At 40.3% G+C, this 25,450-nt stretch overlaps 1 protein-coding gene across 2 annotated transcripts; it reads left to right on the top strand.

The window, feature by feature from the left end:
* Positions 1–71: 71 nt before the first annotated feature.
* On the top strand, positions 72–25,450 carry LOC124252645. Of its 2 annotated transcripts, none has more exons than XM_046687360.1 (2): positions 72–199; positions 20,861–25,450. In XM_046687360.1, the coding sequence occupies exon 2, from the start codon at positions 20,865–20,867 to the stop codon at positions 22,392–22,394; it is 1,530 nt and encodes a 509-aa protein (XP_046543316.1). In that variant the 5' UTR covers positions 72–199; positions 20,861–20,864; the 3' UTR covers positions 22,395–25,450. The 2 variants fall into 2 exon arrangements, with proteins under 2 accessions (XP_046543316.1, XP_046542609.1); XM_046686653.1 differs by lacking the exon at positions 72–199 and adding an exon at positions 6,042–6,154.

Below are 25,450 nucleotides of genomic sequence, written 5' to 3'. Positions count from 1 at the left end.
ATAGCTGTTGGGGATGGGAGGAGACGGCCATCTGCCTCAGGTTACAAAACACGTTAAATATTCAAACCGCATATTTCAAGGATTAAGTCACAGCAATAATACGTTGATATGATATGTGCTTCGAGGTTTAAAACTTTAATGTACAGTACAAAACGAGGAAACTCGTGTCGTTTAATCTGGAGTGTACGTAATTTAAAAGGTAAGAAACTGCGTTTCGTTTATTCGTATTTTGATTTCAGAAAATGACGTGAAATTTAAATGTGTAGTTTGCCTGTATGAATTGCATCACATTGATAATGCTGATGAAAATATAATTTCACAACATTCATCAATTCAAATCAATTAATGTCACAGTTTATTCCTGGCTCGAATTGGTCTGTGTCCTCCCGGTTCACCTAACCCGTTCAGATCCGGGTTTGAACCGGTCTTCATCAACCCATGTTTGTCATAAAAGGCGACTAACGGGATCGGGTGATCAGGGTCGCTGACTTGGTTGACACATGTCATCGTATCCCAGTTGCGTAGATCGATGCTCATGTTGTTGATCACTGGACTGTCTGGTCCAGACTCGATAATTTACAGCTGGAATATTGCTGAGTGCGGCGTAATACTGACCTCACTCACCTTAACAAAACTAACAAAAGAAACATATAAACGAGGTCCGAAAGTATACCTTATTGATACCTCTGGGACAGAACCGATAATGTATCCTAATTGTGATGTGCCATTCACTCGCTCACTAGACTCCTCACTCATTTGGGAGACCCCAATGAGTAAATCCGTGAACCATTGTTATAATCCACCTTGAGTCAAAGTCTTTTCTTGTTCAACTAACTTTTCTTGTTACTAAAAGAATTCGAAAGTCTAAACGAACAGATGTGAAAATACTTACCTACGAAGTATCTCAGCTTGAAATCGAAACATACTTCTATCTTTAAAATAACTCACCCACCTTGATGAGGTTCTAAACTAAATATAGCCAATGGAGAGTGAAATCAGGTCAGGTGGTCTGAATGTCGCAACTCAACATAATTATGAATTTTACACTTGTACATGACAAACTGTCACTTGTGATTGTTGAACGTCGCCCTTGGGGGATTTACAGCGATCCAGCGAGATTAAGACTGAAACCGGCGATAATCAGCCACGATCGTGATTTATTCCTTGAATTTACTTGAAATACTAACATGTCTGTCAACTATGATTTTTCAAACTAGGGCGCTCTATAAACATTAACGTGAATCTGACACACGAGTACGGCACTATAGTTTGGCATGAAATGCATGTGGACCCGGTTTTTTGTAAATATCTCTTCATCCAATGACCCAATCGATCTCAAACTGTGCAAGTGGATGTATTGTCAGACAGCCTAATCACATTGTAAATCACCGATTTTATGCATTTGTATTAAAGAATCTGTCTATGTAACTGTCAACAAAATAAACAGCAGAACGCAGACTGCTTGCAGAGGGAGGGAGCCAATGACCTGTAACAGCGGCACGTGTTGTGTTACACGCAACAGGCCTCATCAACAGGACGTCGTAATTGACCTTAGCCAGGACATTTGTGTCCTTGTAGAGGGACGTCAGCTTCCGGACCATCCAGAAAAGGAAAGGACCTGTGAAGATCCGGGTTAGGAGTGGTCTTCAGCAAGCCATGCTTGCCGTAAGAGGCGACTAACGGGATGGGGTGGTCAGACTCGCTGACTTGATTGACACATGTCATCGTATCCTTAAATGCGTAGATCGATGCTCTTGATCACTGGATTGTCTGATCCAGTCTCGATTATTTACAGACTGCCGCCATATAGCTGGAATATTGCTGAGTGCGGCGTAAAACAACAACCAGACGGGAATGCAAGTAATGCAAGTGTCTACACTCGAAATAGAAAAGGTTTAACATATATTCACGGAATTTTTGCGACTTCACGACAAGGCTCGGAAATAACATATGAAACAAATGGGCTCATGTCAACTTACATACGTCGGTATGTTTTACGTATGACTCTTTTTTGCTGTCGCCTTGTTTTTCTGACGTCACATCTCCCTCGTTGACATAATGAGGGAATGTCCACCTGAAGCGGATATTTTATTACATGTATGCTTAATCAGAAGTCCGCGAAAAACATGTGATGCAGTGTTTACTACGTGTCGTAAACCCTTTGTTCTTCCTGTGAAATATACAGCAGGGCCAACTATTAGTTACCCACGTGTGATTGTGACTACACAAGAAACATGGATTTGTTGTATTTGATATGGGCATCGTTTTAACCTCACGTTTGAAGTGCTCAGTCTGCTTTTTGATAAAGTTTGTATTTTTTCTCCAACTCAAGTTTTCAAGTGTATATTTTCTTTTGCCGGGGAGGATACTCTCTGCAGTTGAAGTTGATGTTGCGTGACACATATGCAACTGTCCTAATCTGTCATCATATGCTGGAAGCTATTTCAAAGGGGAAATGTTTAACATGGGTGCTTGAGGCGTGAAACACGCCTTGGAGTAACGCCACAGTATAAGTGATATGGTTGGGTGAAGTGTCTCCCTTGGCTATTTCTGTTGTAGTGAGTGAGTTTAGTTTCACGCCATTTTTAGCAATATTCCAGCAATATCACGGCGGGGGACACCAGAAATGGGCTTCACACAATGTACCCATGTGGGACCTTGAACCCGGGTCTTCGGCATGACGAACGAACGCTTTAACCACTAGGCTACACCCTATTACAAGTTTAAAGGCGATGAGTTTTGAAACTAGTGTGCCCCCGGGGTTAGACTTGTTCTCAAGCAAAGTTTGTTGTTTTAGGCAAGTACTGGACCGGTAGTAAGGCTCAGTTATTTGGTTTAATGGCATGTAAACGCACAGCGTTGCTCATAACATCAATCACTTGATTGCCTGTCCGGAGACGATTATTTTGGGCGACTAACTGTGACATGTCGCACATCCGGATGTACGAAAGCTGCTGCTCGAGATCGAACTGCGTAACCACTAACCCTATGAACAACCCACTGAATTGCCCACTAAATAACCCACGAAATAACCCACTGAATCTAAAGGCACAATGCACCCCGCTGGTTTTCCATGTTTAGTTTTGGTTTAGGTCCTGGGTAACCTACGAGCTTGTAGTATGGATCAGGTGGTAAGACTGGGTGATAATGGTTGACTATATATTCAAAACATCAGAACGCAGTGGGTTATTGTTCATAATATCAATCACTCGTTTATTACGTTAATGAATAAAATAGGCCTCCGTCATGTAACTGAGTGCCATCGGGGAAATCCACAAATGCACATGTACATGGTTTTCACCACTGAGTGACACACTCCTCACCCCCATTATATTGGCTGATATATCTTCTTCCATGAATCATGGTCCCGTCACAGTTAAGGGACGTAACTCTGCAAGCCAATTGTGTGGTGTGAGACCACACTAGGGAGACCTTGTTCAGGTATTTTTGGAATACCTGTTCTATGAATTTCTTTACCAAAACAGTCAATCGGTGATGGCAATGAACATGTAAGGGCTTGTACATTTTTTGTGCATTTATTAAAAACATAGACTTGTACAACTGTATGGCGTCTACTGGCATGAATACATTCACGCATGAATAGTCGACCTTGTGGCTAGTCTCTTTATCAGGCACCAAAACAATTCTACCCCCACTCCAAAGCCTATCATGCATATACAAGTAAAAGATGAGGGCTCAAAACAGAACCCCGTATGACACCAACACGGGGATTGGACGCGTATCAAAGGAAATCCTAAAACAGTTGACGGATACACCGATGTGATCAACACGCCAACGTCATGCACCTGGTTGTACATGGTGTCATATCAGTGCACTCCACTCCTATAAACACCCTATCAATCACTCAAGTTTCCCGCCCTCTCAGTAATTATACGTGCATGGAATCTTGAGCGGGGGTTGACATAACAGTAAACAAGACATTTTGCACAGGGAGAGATGAAGCTACTTAGAAGCACTTACATGTGTTTAGGAGTTGGTTGCAAAGCTAAATTTAAATTTTAAAAAGTGAAACAAAGTACGTTCATTTTTCAGTCGTGTGTCAAATTGACATGATTTTGGTTTGTTAATTAATATGTTGGCTCGATGAAAGCGTCTAAGGTGTCGTTATTTTACTTTCTAGGTTGTTTAATTTACTCCGTAGTCTTCTGTGCTTGCATTAGTTGTTATGATATCGGGCTCCATCATTGCGAGGCATATCTCTATGCTGGATCTATTGCGAGGGCCTTTTGTGTATGGTTTGTTCGTGCTAAGTGTTATGAGTGTTTGCTAACAATAAAATTGCCAGTAGTCACGCTAGATATATGTGTTTTACTATTTACACAATAGGGGGCTGAGAATGAGAGTTTAGTACAAATAGAAACGACAAAACCTTTCCAACATACGTAAGAAATCTCTGGTAAAAGCAGAGTCGATTGTACAATTCTGACTATATATCATGAGCATGTGTTTGTGTGACGCCCCATTCAGCAGTGTTACAGCTGTACGACGCGGTCTGTAAACAATGGAGTCTGGGTCAGACAATCTAGTGATTGACACCATGAGAAACGATGACTGAAGATGTGTTTTATGATGCTGTTACCATTACTCAGAAATGAAGATCCCATGGTGTTTGGAATCTGGTTCATAATAAACTAAATTAGTCAGCAGCAATCATGCCATCTGGTGTGGCCTAGTTGAGTCAGGAAGTTTGCAATGTTGAATATTAATTTCAGAACATATTAGCAGTGACGCAATCAGTCAGAATGATTGACTGAGTGAGCCCATTTAACGCCATTTTATATAGTATTTCGGCATATCGTACTTGTAACTTAAGCGGATCCTGGTGCAGTTAAGGAACGTAAAATATTCCAAAAGATTTCAGGCTCGTCCTGAACGATTTTCTTTTATGTTATCCTAAATGAATATATCATGAATGTTTAGTCAAATCAAAAAGCATAAAGGATACAAAATAAGATAGAAGGTAAGAGATTCGACATATAGCTCACCTGATCTGAATGACTAGACCACCTCCTTTGTAGTGTAGCGTCCGCCATCTTTTTCAAAAGCATGTTTTCATTTTCGATATCTCCAGAACCAGAGTTTAAAGATTCATGGTTCCGCCATATACATGTGAGAATATTGAAGGAACCTTGAACTATAACGGATCTGTTGACAGATCTTCTCATATTTACAGAATACCCGTGATCTGTTTAGTATTTTAAGAAAATGTTTGCAACATTGGAACTTAAATATATATATTGAGACATACATGCATGTCTCCCTGTAAGTGTGAGTTCTAAAGAGTGTTTATGTTCTTTGCATAAGGTGTTGCAGTATATGAAGTAGTTTGACATTCTTTATGAACAATCGGAACGTTTCAATGGAAGAATTATCGAAGTTATTTTAGAAATTGTGTATTTTATTCTTCTTTTAAGGCGATAGTCGTAATGTGTTTCGCTGTACATGTCTGCATTTGTTAAGTTACTTGACATAATGGCGATGGGGTAGCCCGGTTGTTAAAGCGTCCGCTCGTCACGCCGAGGACCCGGATTCGATTCCCCATATGGCTACAGTGTGTGAATCCCATTTCTGTCCCCCGTCGTGATATTGCTGCAATATTGCAAACATCGGTGTAAAACTCAACTCACTCACTCACTCACGTGATATTGCTGGAATATTGCAAAAACATCGGCGTAAAACTCCACTCACTCACGTGATATTGCTGGAATATTGCAAAAATCGGCGTAAAACTCCACTCACTCGCTCACTCACTCGCTCCTCCCAAACATCGGTCTCCACTCACTCCTCCACTCCCCTCACTCCCTCCCTCACTCACTCACTCACACACTCACTCACTTACATAACGTCTGTTGGGCATAAGCTATCCGTCAAGTTCACCTCTATTCCGAAGTTTTACAATCTGACTTTTCGCGCAGTGTTAAATTTGGAATTTTAAGTGATCAGAAAAGCTGTCGGGTCGAGATTATGTCCGGTTGCAGTGCACGCATTGCGAAAGAAACAACACTGCAGTCATTTGTCAATCTTGAGAAGACGGCTGCAACTTCGAGGGGAGTGCAAGGGGTGTAGCAGTCTAAGGTCTGGGATATATAGAAAACCTGGGGGCTGTCGCAGTCATAAAGTGTCCTGGTGTGAGGTATGTATCCTTGTGTTCCTAGTACTTGACTTAGTTATTGTTGAACATGGGATTTATATGAGAAACGTGCAGTAGAACATGTTCTCACAACGAGACATCGTTGAGTATCAACATATGAATATAATAGACCCAGAGATCCCACGTACCTTCTGGGTTCCAGGCTCCCCCATGAGGGAATGTATCTATATATCTTCTTTAGACAACTGAATGCCTCCCAGTTGGGTTCCTGGGTGAATCGATGTTTTTGTTTTGAATCGAGTACCGTGAAGTCAGGCTCTGTGTCATGGAGGGGCGGTGGGGAAGCGTTCGCTCGTCACGCCGAAGGCCCGGGTTCGATTCCCCACGTGGGCACAAAGTGTAAAGCCCATTTCTGGTATCCTCCGCCTTGATATTGCTGGAATATTGCTAAAATCGGCGTAAAACTAAACTCACTCATACTGTGTCATAGCTAATTGTTTATCGTTTTCCTCCAGCGCTCTTACAACCAGTCACTGGTTTGTCTGTACCAGATTCGACCCTGTACACGCTATTGTGATATCCCAGGAATATTGTTGACTGTGGCGTTTAAAAAGGTTACTTTCGCTATCTTACATATAGGCTCGGATGGTGATCTTCACGGGCAGTAATACTCCCAATTAACTCCACCCTGACTTGCCACCTCTAGATCTTTGAAACAATTGCAAGATGTCAGGGATATCAATGAACAAGATGGCAAATCAGAGTAATTGTAGATAATCGTGAATTTAATGCTCCATTTTATGTATGCATGAAACAGTCATATGCTACAAGTACTGCATCTGCATCTACATCTGCATCTACTACTACTACTACTACTACTACTACTACTACTACTACTACTACTACTACTACTACTACTACTACTACTCTACGTGGCGACTAACGGGGATGGGTGGTCACTCTCGCTGATAAGTATATCGATGTTCATGATGCCAATCATTGGATTGTCTGGCCCATGCAACATTATTTACAGAGCGCCCTCATTTAGCTGGACCATTGCTGAATGATGCTTTAAAAAACAAACTGCTACTACTACTACTACAGTAGTGCAGTTGGTGCAGCTGCTTTTACTGATTCTATCGATAATGCTGATAACTAATATAAGGATAAAGAAAACGAAGATGACAACACCCAGAATTAAAATGATTATAATAATAACACTTCACAAAATCCCACATGCCGTCCGCTACGTCCGTCATAAAACACAAAAAGATTTGAAATTCTTTTCAGGGTGCTTCAAGCAACTAGCTGTATAGGTGCATGCTGTGTTCGCGACAAAAATGTATCTTTCATTGAAATTAATACTTTAACTTAGTTTGTTTTTTCTTCTCTGAATAGTATGATTGATAATTTATAATTAGTTTTCGTATGTACCACGGTACAATAGACATCATTGTATTGTGTGCACACCAAGATACAATGGCAACATTGTACAGGTATTATTACATAGTAGTGGGTAGTATTGAAGAAGACATCAGGAGCTTGGAAAGGTGTGGGGCTCGACTGGATGACGATGGTGGAATTTACACTTTTTCTAGTCTTTCAAGATTTCCTTATCTGACGTACTAGTTTAGCAGAGGGTTCTTTGTAGGGTCGTGTCAGATAGGGTCTTGTTGACGGTTTCTCAGATGGTCATAACGTTATTTATCCGATGATCAGTTATCATATGCCTCTTTTTGGTGGTTTGGTTTGAAGGCATTTTGGTAGTGTCTATGATATGATGGCAGAGTTAGTCGACATTGTCGTCTGGAGCCAGTGTTTTGGGCCACTCCGGATACAGGTGATGGAAGCATCTTCTGCAACTTGGTACTAAGACATACCTCAGGCCAGCTGAGATGTTCGACCACAGTGTTACTATTGGGGTTTCTGGGGCTGGATTCTAGGGCCTGTTGTTGGTGATCACTCTGAATACAGGAGATCAAGACATCTTCAAGACCATGGCACTAACTGTGGCAAGTTGGTTCTGGATTCTGGGTCCTGATTGTGGAGTAGGGGTTGTAACACGGCTAATTAATCCAGCTGCTGCCACTTGCTATTAACAATCAGAGCTAATTACCTCTACCTTCCTTTCGTATATTATTGCTTATTATCATTGCCCATCATAAATCAGTGCTAACTGAACTCATGATCTCGCGTTTGTCTATTGTTTATCAACGCTAATTAACTGTTTGCTACCTGTAAAGTTTTTTACCTCTCTTACCTTATTACTTTTTCCTCACATGTATGTTGTGTCCTCATAACACAGAAGTTGACATCCATACACTATCGGGGCGGTGGGGTAGCCAAGTGGTTAAAGCGTTCGCTCGTCACGCCGAAGACCCGGGTTCGATTCCCCACATGGGTACAATGTGTGAAGCCCATTTCTGGTGTCCTCCGCCGTGATATTGCAGGAATATTGCTAAAAAAGCTTGGTAAAACCATACTCACTCACTCACTCCATACACTATCTCCTTTAATCTGAACATGTTAAGAACTGATACATGTCCACGAAATGCATGTCATTGATTATATAATCCCGATGATATGAACATGAGTTTGCTTTTTATGTTCAAACTTAAAACGATCAATTTATATATCATGAGGTATCAAGTCATGAACTATAGATAAGGTGTAAAAATACAGCTATAGTTCACTACGAAAATTGACATGTGGCAAAGATATCCCAGGTGAAAGCGCTTAGAACTGCAAAAGATGAGGTTGCAGGTTGATTCTTCTCGTGGTTATTAACTTACATTTAAGTCTTTTTTATTTGGTGTGGTGGACGAGGGGAGGGGTCATCATCGATTCCTCGACTTCATTTACAGCCGCGAGAAACTGATATGGCGATTAAACGAGACAAGGAAGAGATCACGAAACAACGAAAAAGCACTGTGTTCTGCCGTGAATTTCTGGCTTAGAGTTGGCCTTCATCAACATCTGCATGAGATGACTAACGGGGTCGGGTGGCCATGCTTGCTGACTTTGAATGTCATTGTATCCCATTCTGTAGAATCTCAGGATGTCACTCACTGGATTGTCTGGTCTGATTCCATATATTTACAGCATACAATAACAGCTGAAATAATTCTGAATGCGGTGTTAAACAAGAGACAAACAAAGTTTTTCCCTGATTTTCCATTCTTGTAATGTTCACTGCCATTTTGTCTTTTACGCTGAAAGGTTTTCAACATTTTATAGGTGATAAAATGAGTTAGCTATACGTACAGTGTATACAGGGGCATGTTTATATTATTGCAGTGCAGTAAATTAGAAATATCTACATACTCTACAACAAAAAATATTTTCATACTCCACAACAAACAGGCCTCAACCTTTTTTCGCTGAAAAAATTCCCCTGAAGCTCTGCGGTATATTTGCGATTTTTTTAGAAAATGTATTGCCCCTTTCATAATTATATGGCCCTGTGTGTCAACACAAGCGGTGTTTAGGGTGGCAAGTTGTATCCCTCTACGTTTAAATGCGGTCTAGGATATTTGTGAATGTTTTTCTCAGTTGACAATTGTGTTCGTGTTCCCTTAAAAATATGAAACTTTAAGCGATAAATTGAATAAGTAAGAATTAATTACATTGTCATTATACACTGACAAATATGTGTTTGTATTATTTTCATTGTCAAATACATTATTTTGCCGGTCATGTTGCTGGAACAAAGGGAATGGAATGGTTTGTAAAATATCTACAACACATATGGCCGGGCGGTCAGTTGAACTGACAGACAAGCAGACAGACACACTTAAATATATAGGTATCTGCTGAAAGCGTGACAGAAGGTGAAAACCTAAATTCACTCGTATGTACCTATATGCATACATTTGATACACCTATGTTTAATTATAGCTGATTTAACATGCACTGTAGACAACCATAGTTAATCACGTGTGTTGTCAGCATCGTCGGAAACTGTGCAGAGAGAGAGAGAGTGAGAGAGAGAGTGAGAGAGAGAGTGAGAGAGAGAGTGAGTGAGTGAGTGAGAGAGAAAGTGAGAGAGAGACGTTGAGTAAGCCCACATGATATCCCCAGTTTCAGAGGGATGTTTATCAAGCTACTCTATGCAAGTACGTATACATGCACAAGACAAGGGACACAGTGCAATTTGATTATAAATCAAATATAGAAAGATATCTACGAACAACATTAATACGGCATTTGCAATCTGAAATCATTACACATTGCAAGTTAAAGACGTTGCAATATCCACCAGCCATGACAGATTAAATTTTGTCTTATTCATGTAAGAATCGTTCGTTAACTTGTAAATTTATAAGGCTATTGTATATTTAGATTTTAACCATTATTATCTCGAGAGCAGAGGCTTGGATACGTATCATAATAGATACACAGTAACTCAACAAGTACCGTGATACATACCCCCAAATCCGATTTTATTCATTATGATTTGAAGAGCAGAGGCTTGGATACAATACGTGTCATTAATACACACAAAAGAATATAACAAGTATCGTGATACATTCACGGGTACAGTATACAACCAAATAAATATGCACAAAATACACAGAATGGGTCACACATTGAAAGCACTTCATCTTCATCATAATCTGTTCTCACAACTTTACGACATTCGATAGTTGTTCTAATTGAGTTCCCATATATGAGACCTAGCTGCATTTACGATGATATAAACAGTCCAAGTAGTAAAACATCCTACTAAACAAACTTGAATAAAATGGTACATAAATTAAATGTTTTGATGTGTGTATAATGAGTTTCCAAGTCAACCTAAAAGACATTGTTAGCGTCTCTATGAGCTGTTTCACCTGACAGCCAACCCACCTGAACACAACGATGAAGACCATTTCCTATGGAAGATAAAACAAATATCAGCGATGTTCTATATATAATGTTACTTTTTAAATTTAAAATTTAAACCCCAAAGTATTTTATCCAACTTAAAGTAAGATGAGATTTAAGTCTTGAATATCAATCGACAGGCATGGCTCTGAATATATAGGTGATATATTTAGACAGCATTGATCTAAATGCCCTAAATATTTGCGTAACATTCATCTACAGAGTAACTGCAATGCATAAGAGTTGCCATAACAGGTCTGTATGTTGATGTTCCCTAACACTACGTCTTGCAAGTGGTTGACAAGCATACTGTTGGTGATTATGATCCCTGCAGTGAAATGTTTGGTTCAGAGTGTTGGGTGTTGCCACAGTGCCTCCAAAGACAAGCTGTCGACAATTGCTTTTTCTGTGAGGGCCTCTCCTTACAATTTTTTACACGTGTTTACCTAGCTATAAAGAATAACCGTGCGGTATTTGCATATGTGACAAGGTTAATGTTTCACATGATGTCTTGTGCGTCCTATTTGGATTTCAACTGTATAAAAGGGCAACGTCTTCGTATACATCCTTCACGTCTATCTGCCGTTGTGGTGGTACGGCTTTTTGGTGACTCTTGTGCAATCGCCTGTGCTGACAGTGAAAGATAACGACAGATCAGGTGAAGGTATGTATATTACTTTTTTGTATTTTATATGTATTATATCTTTCTTTAAATATGTTTTTATCGAATGTCATCGAGATCAGAATAATTGGATAGTATTCAATGTAAGAGCTCATGCATTCACTTCCATCATACCTATTTTAAAAAATAGTTCGATTTGAAGTTATGTATTGTTAATTTCTTTTAAAAGCCTGCTTAGCTGTATATTTTAAGAAATTCAAATTCCACAGAGGAAGTGCAGCACTAACTTAAAGATTAAATATATCTGTTAAAGACATTACAGCAGTCTTCTAGTTTCAATACCATGTCGTTTAAGTGACATTTCATAAGTCTCCACGCAAAAACGCTCACTAGAGTTTCTTTCATACGATCACAACTGTTCATAATACGTGTCTTGATCACATAAAGTTAGCGTCCCGTTATCTGCTTATCAAAATGGCCTTGGATTTTTTTCAGTTTTTTTTTTTTTCGTAATGTTTTGTGCCGAAAGGATATTTAAATATTATGACATGGTTAATGTGTTTAACATTCATCTTTTCACCTACAAGTGGATACATGCCCGTGAAGGTCCGAGTTAGAATGAACCTTCAGTAACCCATGCTTGTCGTAAGAGGCGGCTAACGGGATCGGGTGGTCAGGCTCGTTGGCTTGGTTGACACATGTCATCGGCTCCCAATTACGCAGATCGATGCTCATACTGTTGATCACTGGATTGTCTAGTCCAGTCTCGATTATTTACAGACCGCCGCCATATAGCCGGAATATTGCTGGAATATTGCTGAGTGGATACGACCGCCGCCATATAGCTGGAATATTGCTGAGTGCGGCGTATGCGGCATAAAACTAAACTCACTTCAGTGGATACAAATTGTTTAGTCAGTTGGAATTTCTAATATGTTCTTGATTCGAATAAAGAAATATAATAAATTCGAATTAAAACGTAATAGTTTAAGAATAATCATAAAACAAAGTATATTTCTAATAAATACTTGATATCCACTCTTCTATTTTAGGAACACAAATGAAAGGTGTGGCTGTTTTGGTTGCCATGGTGGCGATGCTAAGCAAGGTATCAGCTCTACAGTGGACCTTTGAGGGGGAACTATCTCGTGGTAGTCACCAGGTGGGACAACAGACAAATGCGTCTCAAAACAAAACGGCGCATCTTAGCCAGGGAGAGAGCCTAATCTTCCACGTCTGTCTGATGAAAGAGACGAATGTTACAATCCGAGATGTCGTGTTCTCGAATGATGGGGAAGCTGACCGAGTCGTCGTCTCCTTTGACAACATCGTCATTGGCGAGTTCAACACGACTGCAGGAACAGACTTTGGTCGTTTATGGAACGTGTTCTATTACACGGGTCCTCTCGGAAGCATCATGACAGGCAGCGGAATTCACAGACTGGAACTGCGGGCAGCAACGGCTGACTTCTGGGGGCTGGAAATCGATAGGATAATTATGGAGATCGACGACGAACGTCTCAACTCTGATATCTATCTCTGCAAATATCCTTGTTCCCAGGACGTGTCGCCTTTGGAAGGTCCTCCAGTGGGTTCTATTCCCGAAGGATATATCACCCAGCGAAGCTACCCGACATCCTGTGCTGAAGAAGACAATGTCGTAATCCCTGTGTTCCATAATTCGGTTAGCGAGTATGTCGTCGCAGCCAAACTTCCCGCATACCACTCATTCAAAAATGAAAGAGCCTCCAATTTTGACCAATGCAGTTTTGCCAGTGACATCTTCTGGAACTTCACCAACATCGACGTAGCGTCGTTGTCAACCACCAGCCAGCAGTCAGTCCAGGCTACTCTCGACCTGAGATCTACAAACGTCAACAACGATGGGACAAAGACTCTTCAGATTGGAATAGCATTTTCCGTCGTCAACCTGGCAGACCCTCAGATCGGAGGTAATATCCACCTGACTCTAAGTGGAATCAGTCAGCAAGCATATACCACCATTCTTTACAAAGGGGGAAGCAGCAATGGGTACACTCAGTCAGATTCGTTCAGATTTACAACCGAAAATGCGTCATACATCTGGTCCATTCCTGACTTCACTTGGACACAAGCCTCTAACAGCCTGCTCGTTTATTTAGTCACAAACCAGAGTGATGTCGTGAACATCGATGAGTTCTATCTACAGACACGGGAAACCAAGGGAGACAGTGTTGCTACCATATACCGAGGGGATGTCGTAGTGAATGGAGTAACGAAAGACCTCTGGTGGAGGACGAACAAGACGATGGAGGTGTCGCTGACTACATCTACGACCACATGGACAACTCACTACATCCAAGTATATGTTCCCATCCCATGGTCCGGTGGCTGGTGCCAAGTCATGGTTCTGTACGAAGATGGTAACGTGCGACTCCTCCCTACCACTCCTGACGGCACCGATTGGATTCCATTTGGTTCCTCATTCGTTGTGGGACAAAGTAATGTACAGTCGCGTCCAACTGCACCTATCACCAAGCTGAAGATTGATCCGGCAGCGTTGACGTTTGACGTAGTGTACGCCGACGGTGGAACGGCAACAATGTCCCTCCTCCCTCTCATAGAGAGAACAGAACTACGTGTTACCAACCTCAACATGACACAGGACATGACATCCTATCCATTTGCAACGTTCCGGTCGATGTATGTGGAGGGAGCCAACGCCGACTGTGATAGCGTAGCCTCCAACACACAAAGTCCTGTCCACATCATGGACAGCTGGGGCACCATCAGAGGTGCGTTGTTTGGCTTCATGCGTCGCTGTCACTCCCGCCATCTCACACAAAGTCCCGATCTTTACTTGGGTATCATGAAGGGATAGACACATTATGTGGAACTCTGTCAGTGTATATATTTCGATACTTCTTTTCCAGAACATTATACACTAGTATGTAACGAACTCCTGAAACAAAATCTCTCCTGTTATCCGAACGTTGGTATTCAACAGTAGGCGTTCTAACGCCAAACGAGGAATGACCATTGGGTTTGTTACATCAAACTGTTCTGTTGATTCTGATTCGTTATGTCTTGTTTTAAATATGTTTTGACGTTAACCTGACTTTAAAAGTGTTCCCGTATTCTGTGTTCTGTGTGTCTTGTCTACAATACTTTTTATAATAAAAATCATTGTACGGATTTCATGTTGGTCAACTGCTGTATATTATGTCGAACATACATAGGTATAGCCTAATGGTTGTTTGAGGATCAGGGTACGATTCCTCCATTTGTTACTATTTGCGAAGCCACTATGTATGTCCAATTGACGTTAATTTTATTCCCGGGTATACTTCGTGCTAACTAAAAGCTGTGAAAGATACTACTGGGGCATGAAATCACCATTGCCAATGTCCTGCATCTCCTCAGTGTGTCGACCGCCTCCGTGGTGTAGTGGTTAGAGCGTCCGCCTGGAGAGCGGAAGGTCGCGGGTTCGATCCCCGACCGCGTCATACCAAAAGACGTTAAAGTATGGTACTTGTTGGTTCCTGCCTGGCGCTCGGCATTAATGGGTACAACAAGGACTGGTCGGCTCGGTGTCAGTATAATGTATCTGAGTAGGTTATTCATGCTTCACTGCGGCATAGTCTCTCAGTGGGCTAGCACTATAAAACCAGCTTAAGTCTGGGCTAGTTCAAGCAGCCGCACATACACATACGTACGCATGCACGTCGTCTTATGAGCGAAATATTCTCCAGCACGACGTTAAACCCAGTTTCACCTCACCTCACCTCACCTCACCTCACCTCTTCAGTGTGTCCTTTCACATTCAGATACCATCCCCCTGTGATAGAAATGTTCAAAGCAGAATTTAACCTGCAACATGTTATTTTGGGGATTACATTTTCTCAGTAAAGTTTAGATTCTAGTACTTCTAGGGATTGAGTTCCATCGGGGATTCGACAAGATGCCTCACTCAGAGATAAGGGTGACTATTGAGGGGTAAACAACTATTGCGAGAGCGATAGTCTATTGCGACCAAGGTTTTCTTTCTCCTTGATTTGTCTCATTTGAAGTCATGTACCAAATGAAAGTATAGTTTATGTGAAATAAAAACAAGTTGACATAGTTTCAGTCGTTAAATAACTGACAAGAAACTTGAAACCCACCAAAGAATTTGTTGATGAACTAAATTCAATTTTCTTTAAGCTTATTTGGAACTCCAAACCTGATAAAATTAAACGGGCGAATTTGACAAGAAGCTATGAGAATAGTGGATTGAGAATAGTAGATATAAATATGTATATATCATCGCTAAAGCTCAGTATCCTAAAAAGGCATGTTGAAGAACCTCTATAATAGCTACTTTCCTTTAAAACTCCTTTTTCAACTGGGTGCCCATGTATCGTCTTACAGACTTTGTAAAATTGATAACCCCTACTGGCAGGATTTGATATACTAGTACATTTGGAGTAAATACTATAGGTCTCATCTGACAGATGCAAGAGATATTCAGGCTATTCTAGCTGAACCGATATGGTTTAACAACCAGTGTACAGACGCAAGTTTTATTATAGAAAAACTGGTTCTGTAAAGGAGTGCATTATATAAGAGACCTATGTGACGAGAACGGGCTCTTATCCTTTGTAGACTTGGGGAAAAAATTCAGTCTTAAGGGTACTTATTTAGTCCATCATGGAGTTGTTAGTAACCTCCCTAAAGAATAGATAAGGGTGATAGACAATTCTAAACCTATATGTGTTTACGATCTTATGATTAATAACTTTCTTATGGAATGGACTAAACCATCAAAGGGTTCTCGGAAGATATATGATATACTTGTGCAAAACAAATATCTCCCTATTATCTGTTGTAAATGGCAACAAATGTTCTTAACTGACTTAAACTGGAAGGAAATATTTAGTCTTCCTAAACAATGCTGTAGAGATATCAAGCTACAAGATTTCCAATATAGATTTTTGCATCGCATTATATACACTAAAAAGGAATTATTTAAAATGAAGTTGATCGACAATAGTATTTGTCAAAGCTGTAATAATGAAAACGAATCGATTGTGCATGTCTATTTTGAATGTCCACAGGTTCGTCATTTGTGGTACAATCTGGAACAATATTTGAGACAATATATATATATATATCAGCTGTATTAGAAATGAATCTTTGCCTTTCAAATCCCATATTGCTACCTTGAAAGATATTTTTCAAGTTGGAAGATATGTTGCCAGAATGAAAAACGAAACAAATGAATGTATGAGCAAATGGCTACGACTACTTACAATATGGACCGATGTGTCATGACTCTTCAACATGCTTAAAGTAGAACTTTGAAATAGTGAGTTACAATTGTGCCTATTCACAAACGGGAAAAGATATACATATTAATATACATAAGCTGTATTAGAAATTTAATTTTGTCCTTAAAATCCCTCATCGCTTCTTTGAAAGATATGTTGCCAAAATGAAAAACCAACCAGACGAATGTGGAGCAAACGGGCACCCATTACTTACAACATGGTCTGATGTGTCATGACTCGTCAATGGGTACAATGTATGGTCTCTGTGCAGTAATATTTGCTCATGGTGCAGTTAATTTTACTCATGGTCGAAGACTGATGTATTGCGGCTTGTCAACATGTACAAGCCTGTATTAGACCTGACATCTGTATAATAATGTATGAATGTTCCTACTTCTTGGCTTATTGGCGTTAAATGTAATTTAACAAATGTTGCATTTGACCTCTTTTTTGCATTCAACTGGAGGGGGAGCTCACTCTGAGTGTGTTCATTCGAATCCCGGTAGGGCCTCAAAAAGTACCTCAGTACCTTAGTAAAAAGCGTATTTCCCAATGTGGGATATGTTGCTTTTGGCCACTTTCTATAGAGGACATTGGAGGACATTGTGCATTCATTACATTTAAATTGCCAATATTATGCCACGCAATTGGTTGGGGGAATTGGGTTAGGACCAAGACTGCACACCTAGCCCACATCTTCACACGCATCAAATACAGCCGCTGAGATAGGCAGGCTTATACACGTCAGAAGGTATTACAATGCTCAGTGAACCGACATGTTTTATTGGGACCATGTCTATTCACGCGACAGGTATATGATTTGACCTTGACACAACCAGGAAGTTGGTGTGTTATCAGAAGGATGTTGTTACAGTGTTGTTGCCTTGTAGAACGTACCAAACATGTATGACGTATTCTATTTACCATGAAATGTTTACCCTGCGTTGACAACCTGATTACACGTACATGGCATATCATTTATGAAGAACATTGTGATAACCAACGACCCAATGTTTGGGATCACACTTTCTGAGTACAGATTCTAGTACTTTGTGTGCTGGTGATTAGGTGCGTGACTTAGATAGTGTGGGTTCGAATCCCGGGTGGGACTTTACCAAGCCCTTACTGAGAAATATAGGTTATCACGCGAGTGTGTTTTGGGATGGTTAATATCCTGCATTAGGAATAATCATTTGTATTTAGCGAGCCTTGGCGAGCTAGTACATAGTGTTTATTCCTAATGCAGGATATTAACCATCCCAAAACACACGAGCGTGATAACCTATTTATCATACAATGTCGTTTTTGCTTTATAATTTAAAAACTGCAATTTCAAATGCTACAAACCAAGAACCTAAACTTCGTCTTCGTCTAAACTTCGAAACTAAACTATGACGTCACAAATATGTGCGGAGTAATACGTTACGTAACAAGCCCGGTGACATATTGTAGCAAACCTTTATGATGGGCAAGTTGTAAATGGGCCCAGTTGCCCGAACACCTATCAAACTTTCAAGTATCTATCTATCTATCCTGATCACTCAGCGGTCATCAAGTTCCCAGTAAGCTTTTATGCTAAAGCACGTATTGTTGTCAACAAATCTTAGCTTACGTTTGAAAAATAACAACAAACTCACGTGGAACTTCAGAAACATTCAATTAACCTTTTGAACAACGAAATACGCTTTAATGTTAGCGTGACGTTGTGCACCGTTCTCTCGCTAACACTGACAGTCGGTCGGGGAACTGATGTTGGTATCTTCGTAAGCCTATGAATTTCTATGTTCCCTTTGTAAATCTACTCCATCTATCAAAACCAGGCATGAATTTTCTGGGATCAAAGCACTGACAGTACCGTAACCACGGCCGTTAATCCGGACATAACCACCGACTCTCGACGCTATGTTTGTTTACACTGTGAAAGTAGTCCCAGAAATTTGCATATGACCTCTCTAATTTGCATCGATATCCGTATAAGACCCCAACGGATACCGAAAACTATCCGTTGGCTTTATCCTGCCGAGAACACTATCCATTGTATGATAAAAGTTTGGATTACATGAGTGATAAAAGTCAAAACAGATATTCATCCTCTATACACAGATCACTAAAAGGAGAAGTTCTCAAACAATTCTTACCACCTGCCCGCATTATTTACCAACCGTAAAATTCCCCTCTGAACTTCACTGAATACCTCAAAGCATAAATTCGCTAATTACATAAGACACAAAGCTTTTCTGGGTTGTTGTTTTTGTTTGTTTGGGTTTTGTTTTGTTGTTTGTTTTGTGTGTTTTTGCGTGTGTTTTTTTGTTTGTTTTGTTTGTTTGTTTTTTGGGGGGGTTTGGTTGTTTTGTTTTGTTTTTTGTTTTTGTTTTGTTTTTGTTGTTGTTGTTGGGTGGGGATGGTTATGGGATTTTTTATGGGATTGTTTATACACTCTTTCCTATAAACTCTCACTAACCCCATAACACATATATTGGCGTGATGCATCAGTCGTGATCCGTGAAAATAGTGTTGCTCACCTCCACTAGTGACCTAAAACAAAACAAATTCAGAGTCAGGATACTGTGATCAGTCATTCCTTCAAGTCCTAAAGCATTTATCCAGTACCTCAGGATATATCTTTAAACGGAATCTTTATTCTTGATCAAATTGTCGACCTCTATCACTCTGATGATGAATGTTTGAGTAGCGAGCGACGATGAAGATATGATCTGGAATGGTTGACGATGGACGACTCGATCTCGCAAAGAAACAGAATGGAGAGTGTAGGACAAATAGACAGGAAATATTAACGTTAACTTTGCAGTGGTTTGTGTCGAAGTATTTCGCAATAACACTGGCTGCCTGGAGTGAGGGTCACACAATAAGTTATACTGAACACAACTAGTCACTTGACACCCACATTATTGATCATCGTGAGGGGTCATTCCTTGTAGTTACCTGTGCCATACACACGACAGCCACGTGTGTCCTGGCGACGGACGCAAAACATTAGGTCATAAAGCGTGACAAAACCGTAACAAAATCGTGAAACACGGCAAAGAGTCACTTTAAAACCATAACGATCGTACATGCATGCGAATGCAAGCATACACACATTGCAAGTAGATAGAAGCGACAAAACCCTTTCCACATCCATAAGAAATCCCTGCCCTGAGTCGATTGTACACTTGTTACTATATCATGAGTATATATTTATTTCAGCAGTACTACAGCTGCATGATGTTGTGTGCAAACAAATCGAGTCTGGACCAGACAATCCAGTGATTGTCACCATGCGATACAATGTACATGTTTATGAATCCCTATCTAATAATGATGATATCAGCCTTTTGCGACAACAGCAAATAGCATCAAAATTTAAACAAAATGCGAGCTTTGCCGCAACCCACAAATCAGTACCGTGAGCATGTCGTGTGTAGGCTTAAAGCTGTAAAACCCGTTGTAGCAGTTGCTAAATTGTTGCTGTATTGTTACCTGGATTGTAGCCGCTTGATACACATCCATTTTGATAATAATACCCGCACTTCTTCGATTGTGGGTCTGGACCCGTGAAGGTCCGGGTTAGCATTGATCTGCAGTAACCCATGTTTGTCGTAAAAGGTGACTAACGGGATCGGGTAGTCAGGCTCGCTGACTTGATTGACACATGTCATCGGTTCCCAATAGAGCAGATCGATGCTAATGCCGTTGCTCACTGGATTGTCTGGTCCAGACTCGATTATTTACAGACCGCCGCAATATAGCTGGAATATTGCTGAGTGCGGCGTAAAGCTAATCTCACTCACTCACTCCATTGTGGGCCTTAGTTTAACAAGTGTCAGATTGTCAATTTCGTTGAGAATATTACGCATATACCTGGATAGAAAAACAACAACATTCCCATCATCCTCCGTATACCGGAAGTCATTGTAACTGTGAATAATTTTATTTTTAAAAGGACTGATGAATTGTTCTAATTTCCAGAAAGATGAACCGTATCCATGCCGTTGTTTTACTCTTGGTTGTGTGGACGGCGCGCTCGTCGTCATTGCTGTGGACGCTAGAGGCAGAAGGCACGCAAGGTCAACATACCAGGAACTACAGATCTGAAGCATCTGGACATCAGTCTGTCCTCCTCTACCAGGGCGAGTCCATCTTGTTCTCGATATGTTTCATGCGGAGGACAAACCTAACTGTCAAAGACGTCGTTTTTTCCAACGATGGTCAGTCTGACAACGTCGGTGTCGGCCTGGACAATGTTGCCATTGGCTCATTCCGAACACATAGACATGACACTGGTGGTCGGTCATGGAACAAATTTTATCATTCTGGTGAACTTGGAAGTATAGGTGTTGGCGCTGGGATAAATCGATTGAGCATTTATGCCAACGAAACTGATCGTTGGGGCCTCGAAATTGATAGGGTTGTGATAGAAATAGCGGACGATCATCTTAATTCGGACATTCTGCATTGCAGGCTACCCTGTGCTCAGGACCCACCTGTGCTTCATAACCCACAACGAGAGTCTGTCTCGTCAGGTTATATTACTCAGAAGAGTTATCCAACATCGTGCGCTGAGGAGGATAACGTACACATCCCAGTGTTTCATGACTCAGTCAGTGAATACACCATCAGCGCAACCTTACCAATGTACCATTCATTCAGAAATGACGTGTATCAAGATTTTGACAATTGCTCCTTTGCCCAAACAGTGTTCTGGAACTACACCGATGTAAAACTGAGTTCCCTTCTTGTACAAACCGACCCGAACTCTCTTAGCGTGTTGGCCTCACGAGTTAACAGCCAAGGTATTGCAACGATTCATCTGGGTCTTTTATTCTATCTTGAAACACCGGAAGAAGGAGTGTATAATTCGGAAATGGGGGGAATCATATCCTTGTCCCTGAGTGGCATCATGGACGTTGCTATGGTTACGGTACTCTGCAGGGGAAAGTTTAACAGATACACCACACTACAAACGTACCAATTTACAAACACATCTGATACCTTTGAATGGGAAGTTCCTGATTATGTCTTGGGTGCCAATGCAAACCATGTTATCTTAGTTATCGTAACAAGCCATCCAGAAACTATAACTATAAACCACTTCTACATCAAAAGACGCACATTTGAAGAAGACTCAATGTTTGAAATCTTTAAGGGAGACGTCATTATTGAAGGATTGCATGTAGATTTCTGGTGGCAACAAAATACAACCATGGAAGTGACTTTGTCAACGACTTCTCAGTCATGGACAGCCCATTATATACGGTTCTATGTCCCGGTTCCATGGTCAAATAATGGTTGGTGCCAGATAATGGTTATTTATCAAGATGGAAATGTTCGTTTACTTCCAATGACGCCAAGAGGAGCTTCATGGATCCCTTTTGGATCTTCGGTGTTGATTGGTCAAAGCGACAAGTCAATGAGACCAAGTGCTCCAATTTCCAAAGTAAAATCGACCCAATACACCTCTCCCTTGACGTGGTGTATGCCGACGGTGGCACAGCCACTATGACCCTTTACCCTCTTGTCGAGAGGACAGAACTACGAATTACCAAAATCAAAATGGCCGGGGACACGACGACCAACCCGTTTGCAACGTTCCGCTCAATGTACGTTGCAGGTGGCAACGCCGACACTGACAGCGTGGCCACCGACACTCATGACGTTGTACACGTGATGGATGATTGGAGAAACATCACAGGCACGGTGTTCGGACTGTTTCGACGGTGTCAGTCCAGTCATCTTACCCAGAGTCCAGATCTAAATCTGAGGATCGTTAAAACTTGAAATCATTTCACGCCATCAATTGTGGATACATGCTTGTAGAGACTATACACGTTGGGCTTAAAGCTTGCATGATATTTCTATGTTAATATGTTGATATGGCCACTTTAATTGCTTTAATTCTCAACTTTCTGAATCAACAAATATTAATATCAAGTACTCCCATTTGACAGTAGAATGGAAAATCTGTAGAACAACATCCAGAAATGGACAACAATCAATTTTACCCTGATTAGACGGAACCCGTAAGAGTTTACAGGATTCTATTTATCAGGAAAACCAGAATGACGTCAGTTTTGTCTTAGTGTTTTCTGGATGCAAGTATGTTATATTCAGATGTTGTTAAATTAATGTTGCATGAATGTGTTCTTAACATGTGTACAGATATGCGATCATGTCATTTGTAGTATGAGTATAAAGTTTGCAATGTATCGTGTATGGTACTACGACCGAGGTATGTGTCTACTTTGGGAACTAATAATGCACATCATATAAATCATGGTTCTGTTCGGTTTGTTAGGCATTTGTTAATAGTAGTGAGTGAGTGAGTTTAGTTTTACGCCGTTTTGACCACCTCATCCCGGTAGTGGCTTCTTACGACAAGCATGGGTTGTTGAAGATCAATTCTATGTTAATAGTAAATTATATGACAGCTAATTTGAGACTTAAGTTTGTGAGCAGTTGAAATTCAAAGCGACGTTTCTATATAAACTGTGAATTGATTTTCTTTTTGAAATTGATATCACTAATAAGTTTTAAAATCAGTATATGAAACATTGCGATACACATGTATTTACTGACATAAGTGTTTTTATCTTTCAAAAGTGAAAGTTGTCGAAAATATGCAAATTACGTTCATTTAAATTTGCAAATTGGAAATCTTGAGATAACAAAATCCAGAAATGGACCGTTAAAGGCGTCAGCGTCGTTTGTGTAGTCTTTGGGTAATACACTTGGACTGATACCTGATATATCACATGTCATTTATACAATACCCTTGGGGTGATAGGCTCTTAGTATCTTGGGGATCAGGTGCTTCAAGCAGAGAGTGCACTTCACAATCTAAATAAGTACTTCATGTGAGCTATACTATATTAAGTGTTATCCCAAATATAATATTTGTTACCATGCTATGATGTGGTATTTTACACTTGTATTACATCTTATGTAGATACAGCCACGTTTCGCCACTTCTCGTTACTTTGCGCCTGGGGTTCATTTGAATGTTGACATTTTACAATCTCGCATTTCATGTCAAGTCAAGGTTAGGATTTGCTGATTATGTTTGAACGTATTGCGTTTTTATGAATAAGGCTATCATGTGTGGCTTTCAAGTAACACAAGATGTAGGGTTATGGAGGACATCGTTTATTTCTGGCATACACATACAGATAGCATCTTTAAACACATCTTAGACGTGGGAAATTGTGTTTTAGTACCTTCAAGGCATAAACATAATGGATTTTTCTTCTTTGAATTGTCTTTACGGGAAGACCTAAGAAAATATCTCTCGTAAACTGGACTTATTTAGATAGCAGTTCCTTGGGTATATATAGTGTATGCAAAACAGAAATGTTATTTCGACATGCATGAAATGAAAAAGTAACTGATTTAGTTCACAATAAATTAATGGCTTTTAAAAGTGAGACACATAAGTGAGAGATGTTATCAGTGCCTTATATTATTGTGAGGAACACGACAGTTAGGTCGTATGCCTCCTGGCTTCATTATATCAATGCTTATTAACAATTCGTGTTAATTAACCGTTGGATTCCCATGTTAATTTTCAACCTTTCTTTTGTCAAACTTGTTCAACGAAACCAGTCAGTGTTAATTTACTGCTGGCTTCCTTTGTTTAGTTTCCACTTGTTTACTTATTACTTTTGATATCCTCACATGTACAGTATATATGTACAGATCCCGGTCCTTATCACGGAGAAGTGAGTGAGTTTAGTTTTACGCAGCACTTAGCAATATCCTCATCACGAAGAACTTGACATAAATGCACTCGCTAATCATGCAACATTTTTAATCAGTTGGTTTAAATGACATACATTTTATTTGATTTTTTTAAAGGCTCTTACATGCATTCACTGGCAACGGATGTAAATATCTTAAAGCATGAATATTTGGGTGGCCTGAGTCTATAGTGTATGTCATCAATTAGGTACGGGTGGGAATACACGCTACAATACTATTCCTCTAGGGTTATTGGGGACGATATAATTAGATGGGGTGTTTTGGGGTGAGTTGGGTAAGGATGAACTTCTAATAATTGATATATTATGAACGTATGATGGAAGTTCAAGTGAAGGAACATAGAAATCATCGTGCATTCCGACGGAGCTGTCTTCATTTTAAAAGTAAACAGAAATGATTTAACATTTTTTATACAAAGTGTCACGAACATCGTTATTGATATGCTTCCTACTAATTACTCCCTGTTCAAAGTTACCTTTGCAAATAATGCGCTGTGTTTGGGCAGTTTAAACAGTCATTTATCCTCTTCGCTAAAGTGTTTGATTTCACGTAAATATATGATAATGTGTTGACCAAGGCGCAACTGTACTCGCCTGCATGGACCATTAAGCTGTTATGTTAGGCTAGCTTATTGGTTAACCTGTTACTTTGGGCTCGCTTATTGGAACAGTATATTTGAACGCAGTCAATAGCCGAGTGTGCTTAGCGTTTCTTTGTTCGGTACTTTGGAGTGACGTTTAACACGTCTAGTGGTATCTTTTGAAATGTCTATATGTATCTTAAATAAAATTATTCCAAACAGCA

Source organism: Haliotis rubra, unplaced genomic scaffold, assembly GCF_003918875.1.
Source record: "Haliotis rubra isolate DU_JTF1 unplaced genomic scaffold, ASM391887v1 Scf1, whole genome shotgun sequence".
Taxonomy (NCBI): domain Eukaryota; kingdom Metazoa; phylum Mollusca; class Gastropoda; order Lepetellida; family Haliotidae; genus Haliotis; species Haliotis rubra.
This window is presented reverse-complemented; position numbering and strand designations above follow the sequence as displayed.

Coding starts and splice junctions, on each gene's coding strand:
- LOC124252645 (XM_046687360.1), top strand. CDS start 20,865: ATGAACCGTATCCATGCCGTTGTTTTACTCTTGGTTGTGTGGACGGCG.